General features: G+C 30.4%; 3 protein-coding genes across 4 annotated transcripts; 2 read left to right on the top strand and 1 right to left on the bottom strand.

Annotated features, from left to right (window-relative positions):
* Positions 1 to 1,181: 1,181 nt before the first annotated feature.
* Positions 1,182 to 5,599, top strand: LOC102608434 (GDSL esterase/lipase At1g09390-like). 2 transcript variants are annotated; one of them, XM_015531109.3, is made up of 5 exons: positions 1,182 to 1,533; positions 3,153 to 3,341; positions 3,748 to 3,908; positions 4,036 to 4,309; positions 5,207 to 5,599. In XM_015531109.3, exons 1-5 carry the CDS (start codon positions 1,263 to 1,265, stop codon positions 5,437 to 5,439), a joined length of 1,128 nt encoding a protein of 375 aa, XP_015386595.1. In that variant the 5' UTR covers positions 1,182 to 1,262; the 3' UTR covers positions 5,440 to 5,599. The 2 variants fall into 2 exon arrangements, with proteins under 2 accessions (XP_015386595.1, XP_006480703.1); XM_006480640.4 differs by having other exon boundaries at positions 1,183 to 1,533; positions 3,153 to 3,350.
* A 966-nt stretch (positions 5,600 to 6,565) lies between these two features.
* LOC102608726 (pentatricopeptide repeat-containing protein At1g56690, mitochondrial) lies at positions 6,566 to 9,811 on the top strand. Its single transcript, XM_006480641.4, has 2 exons — positions 6,566 to 9,407; positions 9,485 to 9,811. The coding sequence occupies exon 1, from the start codon at positions 6,810 to 6,812 to the stop codon at positions 8,919 to 8,921; it is 2,112 nt and encodes a 703-aa protein (XP_006480704.1). The 5' UTR covers positions 6,566 to 6,809; the 3' UTR covers positions 8,922 to 9,407; positions 9,485 to 9,811.
* Positions 9,812 to 10,700: 889 nt separating this feature from the next.
* LOC107177379 (protein NIM1-INTERACTING 3) lies at positions 10,701 to 11,123 on the bottom strand. The gene has a single exon (XM_015531106.1). The coding sequence runs from the start codon at positions 11,121 to 11,123 to the stop codon at positions 10,701 to 10,703; it is 423 nt and encodes a 140-aa protein (XP_015386592.1).
* Positions 11,124 to 16,263: the final 5,140 nt, after the last annotated feature.

The raw sequence follows: 16,263 nt of genomic DNA, 5'->3' as shown, positions 1-16,263 counted from the left end.
GAAAAATAATTAGCGTACACAGAATCTAATGGTGAAGTGAATGTCATTTCTCAAATAATAAAGATATTTTTATTAATGCTAATTAATTTGACTGGTAAAAGTTTTTATAAAATATAAGAGATTCAGAGACTGAACTACACTCGCAAATACACTCACATGTGTAAGGAGGAAATTGAACTATTAAGGAATAAAAAAATAAAAATTTTCATTAACTTCAAACTTGGTATATTACGAATGAATCTGCCATCATGCAATCATTAATGTTGACTCTTGGGTGCAAACTTTCTATTAGTTTACGATTCTTGTTGGTTCCCTCATACCGCAGCTCGTTGGTAGACAAATTCTATGCAAATTGAACATGAAAATTCTACAAGACTAGAAATGAATTAAGAATGTGACATTAAATATATTCCAAAATTCATGAAGAGTGATTCATCAATAATAAATTTTCACAAATTATAAAAGCATATTGATAAAAAAAAAAAAAGGATTTAAAAACTATTTAAAATCTGGGCTCGAAAAGATGTCGGGCTGGGCTGGGCTGGGCCTGCCCAGTCAATGAAAAACCCAGGCTTTTATTCTTAAAGTTTTAACACCCATAAAATTTTCGTATAAAACCCCTAACCTAAAGAATCCTTATTAAAAATTTACAAAGTTATAATAAATTTTAATAATACCACAATAATTCCAAGTGTGATTAATAATACAACAAAAAATTATTATTGTGTGAGAAAATAGAAATGGAAGGGAAGAAAAAACAAAGAAAAAGAGGAGAGAATTGTGGAAAGCATATGGGCTTATTTAAAAGGAAATTATGCGTGGATTATATACTTTTGTCCATTTATTGTAATTTCTATTAAGGTTAAAGTTATAAACTCCACATTTGTTCTAACTGTTTGATTAAAATTTAAGTAAATAAAGTAAAATTTATTTTTTCAATTAAAATCAACATATAGCAAAAATCAAAAAAAGAAATTATTTTTCAGAATTTTTAACATCTTATTTTTTAATTGAAATTTATTAACATCTAATATAAAATTAATTCATTATCTTTTTGAGCTAATGCTTCAGTATTCTAAATCAAAAGAAACTTGTATATGAACAATAGAAAAGCATATATATATATATATATATATATATATATATATATATATTGTCTTATCAATTTGCAAAATTTTTAACAAATAAAATAAAATAAAAGCAGCATATATGTAATATTTGGTTGTATAAAATAACAACAGTTCACTCTTATTCTCACTCTCATGGCTTCGCATCACCACCGCCTTCACTTTTCACAACTCCTCTTCATTTCTTCATTCTTATTTTTCGGCCTCTGCGTTTGTTTTCTTGCAAGCCCAGTTGCCGCTCAGTGCAAGAACCCGCCGGTGATCTTCAACTTCGGCGATTCCAACTCCGACACCGGCGGACTCTTTGCCGGACTCGGCTTCCCCGTCGATCTTCCCAATGGCAGAACCTTTTTCGGTAGATCAACCGGTCGTTTGTCCGATGGACGCCTCCTGATCGACTTCCTCTGTAAGTGGGCCTCCACAGATTACTCATTTCGGCTTATTATTTATTAACGTGCATATATAACCATACTTAAGGTTATTAAGAAAAATAACCAACTTTTGTATTAGAATATTATTATTTTATCACTTAATATTTATTGATATATTATTTTATTAGTAAAATTTTTGACAATTATTTTTTATTACTTAATATATTATTTTTAATTATTTCACCACCAAATTATCAAAATTAACCGATTTTTTAACTGAAATTATAGAAAAAGTCTATTTTATCTCTAAATTGTTTAAGTATAATTTAACACTCTAAATTTAAAAAATACAAAACTAATTATATATAAATAAATGATTCATTTAATTAATTATTTTATATATCTAAAATAATTAATCGATAAAATGGTAAACATTTTATTCGGTAAAATTTTTTAAATACCTAATATACTGAAATTCTTAAAATATTTATTTGACATTAATAATTTGTTAACAGGAGTTACCATTTTAAAGATGAAATAATAAAAATTAAAATATTAAGTGAGAAAGTAATTATCAGATAATTTTAATGATAAAAATGATATGAGAGAGAATATTAAATGATAAAATAATAATATATTTTTTTTAGTAAAAAAATATGTTTTTTTTTTGGGATTTATAAAATATGATGTTTTTTTGTAAAGCTCTAACCAAATTCACGTTCATCTTGTGTTGCGCACGTGTCAAGTATATTTAAAACGTTTCGTTTTGGGGGAAATAAGTGAGCTGGTTGGGGGCCGGTCCATTTTGTTTTTATGAGATTTGTTCTCTTCTCCCTCTATTTAAAAGGACACTGAGATCAAACCAGTGATCGTGGGCCCCGTTTTCATTTTTTGTGTCTCTTGTTATGAATTATGATAAATAAATTATTGGGCAAAAAATTAACCCCACTTACATTGTCTAATATATTAAAAACAATTTAATTCATCCCAATAAAAAAATTTATCATTTTTCTTAAAGGATGCATATACCTTTCACTTCTCTCTTGGACCGAGGTGAAGTGATTTTTGACCTAATATTTAGTAGAGCTATGTTTACCTTCCCCGTAAGTTAATTATTTTTAATTCTCTCTCCTCATCTCTGACATCAACCCCTTCATTTTTCCTTTATTTTTTGACCTAATATAAAAAAAAAATGAAGTTTTTAAAAGTAAATAGGATGATTCGAAGATGATCAATTTACAGTGAGAGTAATTCAATATTTATTTTTAGCGAAATAGTCAATTAAACTCTTTATAAGAACATATACGACATGACTTTTTTTTAAGTCAAAGCTTGGGAATTTGTCTCATAATTTCACGACACAAAAGGATACCATGAACCAAAAAAGAAAGTGTCGGTGTAACCTATATGTGAAGTGGGAGAATCTCCATAACTTTTAAATTAAAATAATTACATTTGAAGTGTAATGCTTTTAAGCAACAATCCTCGGAAATTCAACCTGAATGATGTAGTTTTTAATTATATAAGAGACATGAAATCTCTGTTTTTTTTTTTTTATTAATGTGATCAAATTTCAAGTACCCATGAATTTTCTGACATATGACTAGCACTGGGTCCAAATTTTACATTATTTTATTTATTTATTCTTATGCAGGCCAAAGTTTGAATGCGAGTCTCCTAAGCCCATACATGGACTCACTGTCAGAATCAAAGTTCAATAATGGTGCAAATTTTGCCGTTGTGGGATCCTCTACCCTCCCAAAATATGTTCCGTTTTCTTTGAATATTCAAGTTATGCAGTTCCTTCATTTCAAGGCCCGCACCCTTGAGCTTGTTACCGCTGGTAAAATTGGTAAGAACATTATGTTGATAACATGAAACATACATAAAACTTGTTGCTACTAACCACACTTGTGATATAAGTAGTAGTCTGTACCATAGTTAGTCCTGCCGGCAGAGTTATGGTGTGCCGGCCTGTGCCACGTATACATATGTTTATCGCATCAGGCGAAACACGAAGGACAATTAAATTTCTTAAATGGTTGTAAAACTTGCTACAGATGGCTACTGCACTAGTTGTCTTGGGATTTAATATGGTTGTTTCAACTATGGAAAAAATATCATGTTGTTGTATTCGGCTTCGAAAAAAAAAAAAAAAAAAGATCGTATCACTTGCGGACATACGCACTAACTTGTGAAAGTATCCATGCGATATGTGAATGAAATGATTATTTCCTTTTTTTTTTCAGGTTCAGGAAATTTTATCAACGATGAAGGTTTCCGGAATGCTCTTTACATGATTGATATTGGGCAAAATGACCTTGCTGATTCATTCTCAAAGAATCTAACATACGTTGAAGTTATAAAAAGAATTCCATCTGTGATTACTGAAATAAAGAATGCTGTAAAGGTGAGTAAGATATTTGATATCTAAATAATTTGTATAGAGAATGCATATGATGATCTAATTGTGAGCTAGGAAATTCAAGCCTTATCATAACAAATCTCCTGTTATATATTATATTTATGATATGCAGACTTTGTATGATCATGGGGGCAGGAAATTTTGGATACACAACACAGGGCCACTGGGCTGTTTGCCTCAAAAACTTTCATTAATTCAGCTTCTTCAGAAGAAAGATTTGGATACGTATGGATGCATTTCAAGTTACAATGCTGCAGCAAGATTGTTCAATGAAGCACTGCTCCATTTCTGTCAACAGATGAAATCTGAATTGGAGGATGCTACTATAGTCCACGTAGATATATTTTCCGTCAAATATGATCTCATTGCCAACTCCACCAAATACGGTAATGCTCCTTTCAATTTTCCAGATTTCCTAATGCTCTTTATTATATACAATCCTAGCTGGTTTATATCTGATCAAATGATTGTTTATTATTGTTTTCAAAACTTTTCTGCATATAAACGAGGAAAGCAAATATATTTACATTATAGGGAGAAAAATCATTTCATAAACTTAAATTACATGCTGGATTTTCCTTTGTTGAACTGCAATTGTACCTGATAATGGATTGAAACCGCAGAGTCCTCTCTGGAAGGCTCCGTTCAAAATTGTTCTAATCTCCTATTCATATATTCAGTGGCGAAGCTAACATCATTTTTCTGGGTGGGCTATATTTTTAAAAAAAATGAAATTTACTTCTCAAAAAATTTGTTTTATACAAACGAAATTAAGCACACTACATAAGCAAAAATCTAACCATAAAACTACAAAAATATAATGTAAATAAGAAAAATATTATCAAATATTAGATTTGTTTGTTTTTACTTTTTATAAATATTAATAAAGTAAATTTATAAATTGTAATTTTTTTTTTTTAAAAGCTAACCCCGGCTGCAGCCCGGGTTAGCCCACATTTAGCTTTGCCTCTGCATATATTTCATCATCAACCTTTTAGAAAGCTCTTATATGCAACTTTTCAGAACATTTAGAGCACCTGATTAAACTTAGGCTGTTTTCATTATTGTCTTCAAAAGCACTTATCAATGCTCCTAGCAAATACTCTTGAGTCACAACTTTAATTCCAACCTGAAAAGCTTTGTAGAAAAGTCCAATTCAAAGCAATTTTGGTAGTGTCAATGCATATACCATAATATTATGCATTTACATAGTATCTTTGGAAGAGCATAATTTTTTCCTTAGGAATCAAGCTCAAAGATTAATCAATTGTGTGAATTTACAGGTTTCTCAAATCCATTAATGGCATGTTGCGGCTTTGGTGGGCCTCCATACAATTACAATATACAGGTGACATGTGGTCATCGGGGCTGTCCAGTTTGTGCCGAAGGATCTAAATCGATAAGCTGGGATGGCATCCATTACACAGAAGCAGCAAACGCCATAATAGCTTCTAAAGTACTTTCCATGGCTTATTCTACTCCGCGTACTCCTTTCGATTTCTTTTGCCGTAGTTGATGATCATTCAGTAGATTAAGATTAGATATGCAGCGCAAGCTATGAATTTATATGCTCTTGTTGTATCAGTTGTTTGGTAATCTTGTTGATAGGAACATGGTGATTTTAGTGTAACGGAAGGTTTTGCTTAATGGCAGCTTAGGCAATATCGCGTTGTTAATGCTGGTTTTTTTTTTGTTAATTACTATTAATATTATTATTATTACTATTATATTTTATTCAAGCAATTTTGAAGGTACAAAATGTTATTATATATATACTTAGGGAACATGAATGAGCACTAATCCTCAAAATTTGAATCAATTTATTAATTTAATAGTACATAAAGTAAGTTGCAAACAATCAACATTTGACAATTGAAAAATTGTACTCTCCATTTTTTATGAGATCATTTAAGAAGTTTTAAAAGGAAAACTACTTTCAATTACTACACTTGATTTCTTTTTCCTATGTTGAACGTATCCGTTTATAATAATTGATACGTTTTGTGATTTTTGTCAGTTTAGAAAACTAAAAAATAAGCTGAGATTCTCAGGATATCACTTAATTTTTGAAAATTTATTTTTTTTGTCATAAATAGAGGTGGCTAGTTTTTACGCATCCTATAAATTCGATAACAACGTGACATGAATAAATGAATTTGAATAGGTCAATATTCACGCAATTATTAATGGATCAAGTCGGGACTTAGTTTAGTGTTTCTAACATGATAATTTATTTATAACAAAATTAACGATTATTTATATTACTTTTATTTATTTTTTATTCTTATGTTATATTTGTCATATTTTAAAAATGATTTAAGTTATATTTAAATTATTGATTAAAGTTTAATCAAGTAGTTCTATAAAAATAGACAATAAAATATTATCACTTTTCAACCACTCTTCCATAATAGTTTGTACAGAATTTTTTGTTAATCTATTATTATTGTATTATATTAAATCATATTTAAAAGGTGATTTAAAAAATTATTAAAATTATGTTAAATATGTGACAGTTATGACAGGATAATAAATGAATCAGGTAAGTATTTGAGATTTTTGACCCAATTAATAAATTGGTTAGGCTCGGATTAACGACGTTGCCGTCTAATTAAATAAATTTATTGCCAAATTAACATCTTACTTAGATTATTTTAATTACTGGCCGTTAGATGGACAAAATCCATCGTGGCGTGGCATGATGTAACCCGTTGATCCCACAGAACCTTGTTCGACTCACCGTCCTCGGCTTGGTGAACTCTCCTGTTCCCTCCGTGAATGAACTTATTCCCGCCAAGAATATCTAAAACCCCACCATTAAACCTTTTCTTCATTGAAAAAGGTTTCCCGATAATTTTTCTGGTTATTTAAATTTCTTCATCATCAATGCAGTTTTTATTAAACCCATATAGAAAATATTGTACTAGGATTGCATTCTCTGCTAATTCTCAAATTTCTCGATTTGCCCGATCAGGCAAAATCGAGAATGCCCGCAAAGTGTTTGATGAATTGCGTGATAAGAATGTTGTTTCCTGGAACTCAATCATTGCTGGTTACTTCCAAAACAAGCAACCCATTAAAGGTCATCAACTGTTCGATAAAATGCCTCAGAGAAATATTATTTCATGGAATAATTTAGTTTCTGGGTATGTGAAATGTGGCATGGTTAGCGAAGCTAGGAAAGTGTTCGATGAAATGCCTGAGAGGAATGTTGTTTCATGGACGGCGATGGTTCGTGGTTATGTTGAAGAGGGCATGATTACAGAGGCCGAAACATTGTTTTGGCAAATGCCTGAGAAGAATGTGGTTTCTTGGACTGTGATGTTAGGTGGATTTATTCGAGATTCTCGGATTGATGACGCAAGGAGATTGTTTGATATGATGCCGGAGAAAGACGTTGTTGCTCAGACTAATATGGTACTTGGGTATTGTCAAGACGGACGTGTAGATGAAGGTAGAGAAATTTTTGATGAGATGCCAAAGAAGAATGTGATTTCTTGGACAACAATGATTAGTGGGTATGTGAATAATAATAGGATAGATGTTGCTAGGAAGCTTTTTGAAGTGATGCCGGAGAAAAATGAAGTGTCTTGGACAGCTATGTTAATGGGATATACACAATGTGGAAGGATACAAGATGCTTGGGAACTTTTTAAGGCAATGCCAATGAAATCAGTTGTTGCTAGTAATTCGATGATTCTTGGATTAGGACAGAATGGAGAGGTGCAGAAAGCAAGGGTGGTCTTTGATCAAATGAGGGAGAAGGACGATGCAACATGGAGTGGAATGATTAAGGTTTATGAGAGGAAAGGATATGAATTGGAAGTTATAGATTTGTTTACTCTGATGCAGAAGGAGGGAGTTAGGGTGAATTTCCCATCTTTGATTAGTGTTCTTTCTGTTTGTGCTAGTCTAGCGAGTCTTGATCATGGTAGACAGGTTCATTCTCAACTGGTGAGATGCCAGTTTGATGTTGATGTGTATGTTGCCTCAGTTTTGATCACAATGTACATAAAATGTGGTGAACTTGTGAAAGGAAAGCTAATCTTTGACAATTTTGCTTCCAAGGATATTGTGATGTGGAATTCTATTATCAGTGGTTATGCCCAGTACGGTTTGGGAGAGAAATCTTTAAAAGTCTTCCATGAGATGTTCTCTTCAGGTGTCATGCCAGATGACGTTACCCTTGTTGGAGTTCTTTCAGCTTGTAGCTACACTGGGAAAGTTAAAGAAGGGCGTGAAATTTTTGAGTCAATGAAGTCCAAATATCTAGTGGAACCAAAAACTGAACATTATGCCTGCATGGTTGATTTGCTTGGCCGAACAGGTCAAGTTGAAGATGCAATGAAGTTAATTGAAGCCATGCCATTTGAACCAGATGCAATTATTTGGGGCTCTTTATTAGGTGCATGCCGAACCCACATGAAGTTGGATTTAGCTGAAGTCGCTGCCAAGAAACTTCTGCAGCTTGAGCCCAAAAATGCTGGGCCTTACATCTTGCTATCAAATATTTATGCATCTCAAGGTAGATTTCATGATGTTGCCGAGCTGAGAAAAAACATGAGGAAAAGGAATGTGATAAAGCCGCCCGGTTGTAGCTGGATTGAAGTGGAGAAAAAAGTACATATGTTCACTGGCAGGGATTGTGTGAGCCATCCCGAGCATCCAATGATTATGAGAATGTTGGAGAAGATAGGTGGGTTGTTGAGAGAAGCTGGGTATTGTCCAGATAGCAGCTTTGTGCTGCATGACGTGGATGAGGAAGAAAAGGTGCATAGTTTGCGGTATCACAGTGAGAAACTGGCTGTGGCATATGGCCTTGTGAAGCTGCCTGAAGGGGTGCCCATTCGTGTCATGAAAAATCTTAGGGTTTGTGGAGATTGCCATTCTGCAATTAAATTAATATCAAAAGTTATGGGCAGGGAAATCATTTTGAGGGATGCTAATAGATTCCATCATTTCAAAGATGGGTTGTGTTCTTGCAGAGACTATTGGTGATTAATGGATCCAAGGGGATGGAGGATTTTGAGGCAGTGGTCGTGCTTACCTAGTCAGCATGGGTCCAATAGAATTTTGCACATAACTGCTGATGGCTGGGTACATTTTAGCTAACAGCCACAAAGCTTAGGATTCATAAATGATACATAATCCAGGAGGACGAAAAAGGAAACGACTGAAGATAATAATTTCGAGATGCCTATATACTGAAATTTATGATCACAAGGTGATGGATGTCCAATTCTTCTTCATCGCTTGTGCAGCATTTGTTCTAGGATGTCTGTAGAATTGTCCTCCAATATGCACAGAGGCTGAACTGTATGGTTTACAAGTTGAGAGAGCTCCTGTTTGTATGGTTTACGAGTTGAGAGAGCTCATGTTTGTTGTACCTATAAGTGTTCGACTCATGTACCAAACCATGACTACAAATTCCGCTGCAGTAGCAGTTTTTAACTGGATACAGAATCCTAATTTGCTTCCGTTTAGGTGCCATTCAGCTCAGAACTGACTTCCAGTCTGGTATGCATATTGGCAACAAACTAATGCCTTTTACCTTTCTGCAGGTGATGCCACATATTTTTTTCTAGAGTCTTGACACAAACACAACCTTCAATCCCATGTTGCTGGGAGATATGGCTAATGGTTTTCTTGCGCAAGCTACTTCAAGCAAAGTTCATCGATCAACCTGAATATTGTATTTTTCTGTTCGAAGTCCTAACATATATTAGCTGCAATTGCTGTCAAGACTGAGTCAGTCTTCTTGTTGAATGGATAAACTTATTCTTTTTGCTTATAGGATGATAAACTTTTATCATTACCATTTGTACTAAACGAATGATGCTTATGGTTTGTTAATAATTCCTAATTAAATTTTGAACATATCGTTATCATCGTATTCAGTTTTTGATTATAAATTAGCTTTGTTATCAACAAAATTGCTTTCAAAATTGGTTTGATGTCTCCTATCATGACAACGATATTAGTAGTTTGTTAATTTCTTGCCTACGATTTTTTTCTCCTAATAAGTATGAACTTTGAAGCAAAAATACCTAATTTTCAACCCTCAGAAGAAACAAGCGCCATCTCTTTGTCCATTTATTGCAGATTTTTCAAAGATGTTGCCCACTTCAATTCCTTCAGCTCAGCTATCAATTCACCTTTAAAGACAAATTTATTGTAACTTGTAAATTCTTGGAAATACTGGTATTGCATCCCTTTCACAGCTAATAATTTATACTTTTTTTATCTGAGTTATCATTACTTTTATTATGGTGGGTGCAACTTTCAAATGTTTATATTGTTTCCTGTTTGTGATCCCTTTTCCCACATTATCTTCCTGTTGCATATATGGCCAAAAACAGGCCATAATTTGCCAATGACAGGTTTGCATATGAAAACGATGGGTTCTAACTTTTATTTTATTTTTTTTCAAGAAACTTACAGCATTATTGATCAAGTAGCCTTTGGTCAAAAAACATCAACAATATACATGTATATTCAAACACACACACACAAACACACTCTGAGCTCTAAGGTATAGTAGTAAATTCCTTATTTTCTGAAACCTGTAGCTTGTATGTCAAAGTCAAAAACAAGAAAGATCTTATTGTTAAAATCCCATTTTTCTACTGATACACTCTCAAAGAAGAAACACGTCAGAAAACACAGCTTACACGCTCAGCCATTGAACATAAAGATAACTTTCAACTGCCCATTTTCTTTTGCTGCATGCAAAAACAAAAACTATTATTATCACAATAATATATAATACACTAATTCTTACAGTGAAAGCTTCAAGTCTAACTCGTTATTAGCTTCCTTCCTAGCTTCTGCTTTTTCTTTTTCTTCTTCATTTTCTTGGATTTTAGAGGAAGATCCTACTTGCTGATTTTCACCAAAAAAATTCTTGCTAGCATTAATATTATTGATATCACCTTCCGTGAAATCTTCTGGTTGAAAAGTTGGATTCCATGCTGCTGAAACCTTAGCTGCTTTTATTTCTTGCTCCATTTCTTTCTCTTTCTCTTCTTTTAACCCTTCGCTATTCCTTAAACGATCATGCATTTCTTTTGTGTTTCTGATCAAAGCAAAGAATTGCTCAACCTTCTCTTCTTCATTTTCTTGTTCCTGTAGTTCTTCGTTTTGCAGCTTCCTCTTGTTCTTTCTGTCAATAATATTGCCCTTGTTGTTGATATTCTCCATGGCCTCGCACAAAGAGAGAAAGTGAAAGACAATGAGCGAAAGCGAAAGCGGAAGAGAGAGAGAGAGTGAAGGAACAAAGAAAATGAAGTCTTTTAAAATGTTTTGATTGCTTGGTTGCTGAATGATATCACAAATATATTAATTATGGTCAAAACGCACATACAATGTGCTCAGGCAATAAATAGATATATCTAAATGCATATGAAATAATAACTCTTGACCCCTTGGGTTTTATCAAATAAAGACACAATTTCTGTCATTGCATTAAACAGTTACCTAACAAGTTTGAAATGACGGAAGCTGAGAAGCACTTCTTCATTTTATACTGATATTATAATTAGAGTTCTACTAATATTACATTAGACGATTAATAATATTTACAATCTCATAATTATTGGAACTAGGATTAGTACACATTAAATTTTATGAAATAAAATTTACATTTTTTTTATTCTTATTAATATTCAAAAAAATATTTATTTTATCTATTTTTGTAAGTGAGAGACTATCTTCACTCAATTAATCGAGGAAAAAACTAAGTCCTCATATTTTAACATGAAATTAGAATTGCTGCTCTCATAAATTTGAGTGGTGTAAAAACTTTTAATCATTTTATTATATGTACTCAACTAGCTCTAGGGAGTATTGAGGATGGATTTATTAACATCTAAGTAATATTTATTTCTTTTTCAAAAAATGAATAATAAGGGAATTTCAGTAATTATACATCTTGAAAATGCGTTTGATGACAGCAAATTAAACTACAAAATACAATATCAAACAAAATTAAAAGATTCTAGGTTTATGTGTGTGCCAAAATCTGAATATCGATTACAGATTTCTTTATGATGAATTGATAATGGCGATTGGTTGTTCCCATTTATAACTTTCTTGGGTGCCTGGCTTCCTTTTATAACTTGGAAGGATGCTTGTGGAGACCAAATATAACGAAGGAAAATAGTTGCTACGGGGGTAATATTAGTAGTAAGTAGGGTTTCTTTATTAAATAACATAACTCTTAAGGATTTTAACGGCGTGTATTTATAATTAGGTGCTATGACACAAACGATGGGTGGGAATATGGCTACCAACCTTAAAGCGTGGCGATATTTCCCTCCTTAATTTTTTTCCACCCCAAAAATCCACACCATTTCAAAACGTAATTACAAGAAATTTAAACTATTTTTAAAATTTTCAAATAGAAAAGAAACTTAGACCATTAATAAATTAAATCATTGTTATTTTTTTGCGACTTAGGTCTCTTGACCATCATCTTTGAACACTAAGATTGTTTTAAGATAGGTTAGGACTATTTGAACTCATAAATTTCCTTTCTACACTTAATTAAGAATTTTATTATCTAATTACTTTTTTAAAAAATTACTTAATTAACCCTTTCTTCTCTTTCTCTTCTCAAATTTATAAATTCTCACCAATTCATTCACATATATTATTTTAGCTGCAAATAATTGGTATCGCTAACTAAAGGAAGCAACTCCCACCATTTATAAATGAAAATCAACAAAATTTTATCAGCCATGAAAGTTAATGAATACTAAAAAATTAATTTTTACCAAACATAAGAGCTAATGAATATAAAAAAGAATCTTATATATAGAAAGCATGAAATATATAGATTATGATATACTAAGATGAGCGAAAAAAAATAAAAAAGGAGGAAAATTAAATGTTTAGTTTGCAGAATATGAGAGTAGAGAGATAATATGTAATTGTAAAGTAGAGGGGAAAAAAAAGATATCAGTGAAGGATAACTTTGAGATTTTTAAATTTTACATTTTTAATAATTAATTTATTCTTTAAATAGGTGTAAAGAGAAATTTGGTGGGTTGAAATAGAATCACCCTTTAACATAAAATTAGTCTGACTATTTTAACTTTATAAAGTAAAAATACTAAAGTACGCATAAAATTATTTTTAACTTCATCAATTTTTTTGATATAAAATTCAATGTTTCCAAATAAATTCATCAGTAATCTATAGTTAATTAAAGAATTTCTTTGTAACATGTTATCTCATGAAATTTATCGACTATCAAATTAATACAGTTTAAAAACCTAAATAACTAAATTATTATGGCAAAGTGGCAAAATTTTTGGAGAATTTATTCTTTTAAAATTATAAGGTAAGAAAGTAAAATTAATTTTTTTTAAAAACTAGCCTTAGCAGTCAAAGATGGTCAAGCAACCTAAGTAAAAAAAAAAAAGAGGATTTAAATAATTAAATGTACAATTTTTTTTCTATTTACAATTTTTTTTTTGAAATAATAGGAATTTTAGATATATTTTTTTTTCAGAGCTGGGTGTAAACAAATTGTGAGGAGAGAAGAATGGAGTCAAAAGTTGCTAATTAGAAACAGTGTTACTTGACTCGTCTATTTTGTGTCATCACCTCGTGAATTTCCTTTTTTTTTTAGGGAAAAAAATGTCACTGGTTCAAACGTGCAAATTTTACCAAAATGCCTTTTTGTTTAACTCGCCGCACTACCGGGTAATTTTAAAATACTGACCAACAATATTTTATCGAAAGATTTATTAAATTATATATGTTAAAAATGATTAATTATGACATTGATTTAAGTAATTATTTATTCTCAACTTTTAACAACTGCACTTGCATTTACCGAATTAAATTTAGTCATGCACATGTCTATGATTTATAAAGAATAATAATACTGTGAGTCTGTGACAAACTGAGTTGACAACTTATGTTATTAAATAGATTAATTGAAAAATGAAAGCAGTTATGAAAATAATTATATGAGCCTTATATTACTTTTATCATATCAATACATTTATGTTTCATAATCTGTCAATTTTATTTGTACAAATGTTTGTGTGTTGTTCTACAAAATATAAAACATATTTAGAAATCATGATAGCTTAGCTTTGAATTTGAGATGACTTTATGAACTATATACAAAGAAATAGATTTCAGAGAATAATCACAAATTTTTTTTTAAACAAAAAGAAAAATATAAGAGGGACACTACTTTTACTTTAATATAATTTTAATATATATTATGTTCTAAGCCATTTTTTATTCTTTTAAATATCTTGTGTTTGGTCTAAATTAAAAATGATATTTGATTAAGATTAAATCATTTTAAATTTTCTCTTATATTAGAATAAATCATCAGCTCCTATTTAATAAAAAAAAGATCAAATATTGAGAAGATCTTGATCTTTCAATTTATCAACAGAGTAATATTGAGAGGTTGAATAAATAAAGGTGAAAATAAAAATAAAAGAGGGAGAGAGAGAGAGGAAGGGTTAAATGGTAATTAAAACAGAAGGCTAATTACTTTTTAAAAAAAAAAAAAAAAAGTGAGAAGCGGTTATGTTAGGTGACCAAGAATAATTGTTTGCATCATGCCCATAACGTAATGCTTTACACCAAATAAATGTGACGCCATGCGTTGTGACATTTTGCTTTGTGTCTTTATACATTCGTTGGAATCATTTTGGCCCATCAAGTCCACTTTTTTTTTTAATTTTTAATTTTCTTTTCGGTATTTGTTTTATTTAATAAAAATGATAGCCGTCCATTGCAAAAAAAGTTTCAAATTCGTTGTAATTTATTTCTTGAAGAATTGGGCATTTTGGATTCCAATTGGGATGGTTGAGAATTGAGATTGAGACTACGAACTTCGTTTTTTATTGTCAATTCAAAAGATATTTGATGTGACATTTCATCAATAATAATTTGCACTTTTAAAACTCTATTATAATGTTGAAAGATGGAATCGAATTGGACTAATTTTTAGAACTAATTTGGATTATATTAAATTATATAGTATTATTTTTTGTTTAATATAGTTTTGGGCTAAACTATGTTAAATTTAATTTAGTGAAGCTAAAATAATTATTTAAATAATTTATTATTTTCAAAGCATATTATTAGTTGTTAAATTTAACATTTAAACTTTTTGATACTATTGTAATTGAATAATTTTTTATCTTTAACATATTACAAACTAGTTAAAATAAATTATTGAAAATTTTTTGATTTAATCTTAAATTTAAAAAAATTAAGGTAAATTATTGAATAAATTTTTAATATTAGCAATGAATTTAGATTATAAGGTATCTAATCCTATCTAAATCCATGCAAATGGAGATTAATAATCCTATGAATGTTGGGGTAAAATTTGGACAAGTTTATTAATCCTGACAACGAACATGACTCTGGATTTGGCTCATATTTTTATTTTCCAAATTAGTCTAATCCTACCTTTTATTTGACATCTAAACATAGCCTTATTGGTTTATGTTGGAAGATATTTTTGTGTTGATATAAAAAAGTAGATTGACATAAAGAAGGATTCATATATAAAAATTTTGAAACTTTTGATTTTTTTTTTTTATAGAAAACAATAAGGATTACAATGTAATTAATTGAACTAGTAAAAGAAAGAAAAGAATAGATAACTAGCAGTGCACCACATACATATTTTTTTTATAAGGTGAGGCTAGATATTTGAACCCACTAAATTTCTCTCTAAACTTATTTTAAAAAATAAATTTATTATTAAAATTTAAAATTTAAAAATTAAAAATTACCCTTCACTAATCACTTTTTTTTTCTCTATCTTACAATTGTATATTCTTTCTCTACTTTCACATTCGGCAAAGTAAATACTTAATTTTAGTCTCTTTTGAATTCTTTTTTTTTCGACTTTCTTAGTATATGATGATCTATATTTTTTATTCTTTTATATATAAGAGTTTTTTTGTTCTTGATATTCATAGCTTTTGTCTTTGGTAAAAATTAATTTCTTAATATTCAGTAACTTACAAGGTCAATAAAAATTTGTTAACATTTATTTTTAAATGGTAGTTTAGTTCCTCTTAGTGATACTGATTATTGCAACTAAAAGATACATATCTAAATAAATTAATGATAATTTGTGAAATTGAGAAGAGAAAGAAAAGAAACATTAATTAAATAATTGGTATGTTCAAATAGTCCTACCATTTTTAATATGCATTAACTTTTAAGCGGCAATATCCAAACTTCTATTTCGTCAAAAATTTAAATTCAAATAATAAATTAAATAACTGTTTGAAAATTAGTCGGTCCATGAGACACCGTCACAGCATATACTTGATGTTAGACTATT

Source organism: Citrus sinensis, chromosome 6, assembly GCF_022201045.2.
Source record: "Citrus sinensis cultivar Valencia sweet orange chromosome 6, DVS_A1.0, whole genome shotgun sequence".
Taxonomy (NCBI): Eukaryota; Viridiplantae; Streptophyta; class Magnoliopsida; order Sapindales; family Rutaceae; genus Citrus; species Citrus sinensis.
This window is presented reverse-complemented; position numbering and strand designations above follow the sequence as displayed.

Coding starts and splice junctions, on each gene's coding strand:
- LOC102608726 (XM_006480641.4), top strand. CDS start 6,810: ATGCAGTTTTTATTAAACCCATATAGAAAATATTGTACTAGGATTGCA.
- LOC102608434 (XM_006480640.4), top strand. CDS start 1,263: ATGGCTTCGCATCACCACCGCCTTCACTTTTCACAACTCCTCTTCATT. Junction 1,534..3,152: donor CCTCCTGATCGACTTCCTCT/GTAAGTGGGCCT, acceptor ATTCTTATGCAG/GCCAAAGTTTGAATGCGAGT. Junction 3,909..4,035: donor AAATAAAGAATGCTGTAAAG/GTGAGTAAGATA, acceptor TATGATATGCAG/ACTTTGTATGATCATGGGGG.
- LOC107177379 (XM_015531106.1), bottom strand. CDS start 11,123: ATGGAGAATATCAACAACAAGGGCAATATTATTGACAGAAAGAACAAG.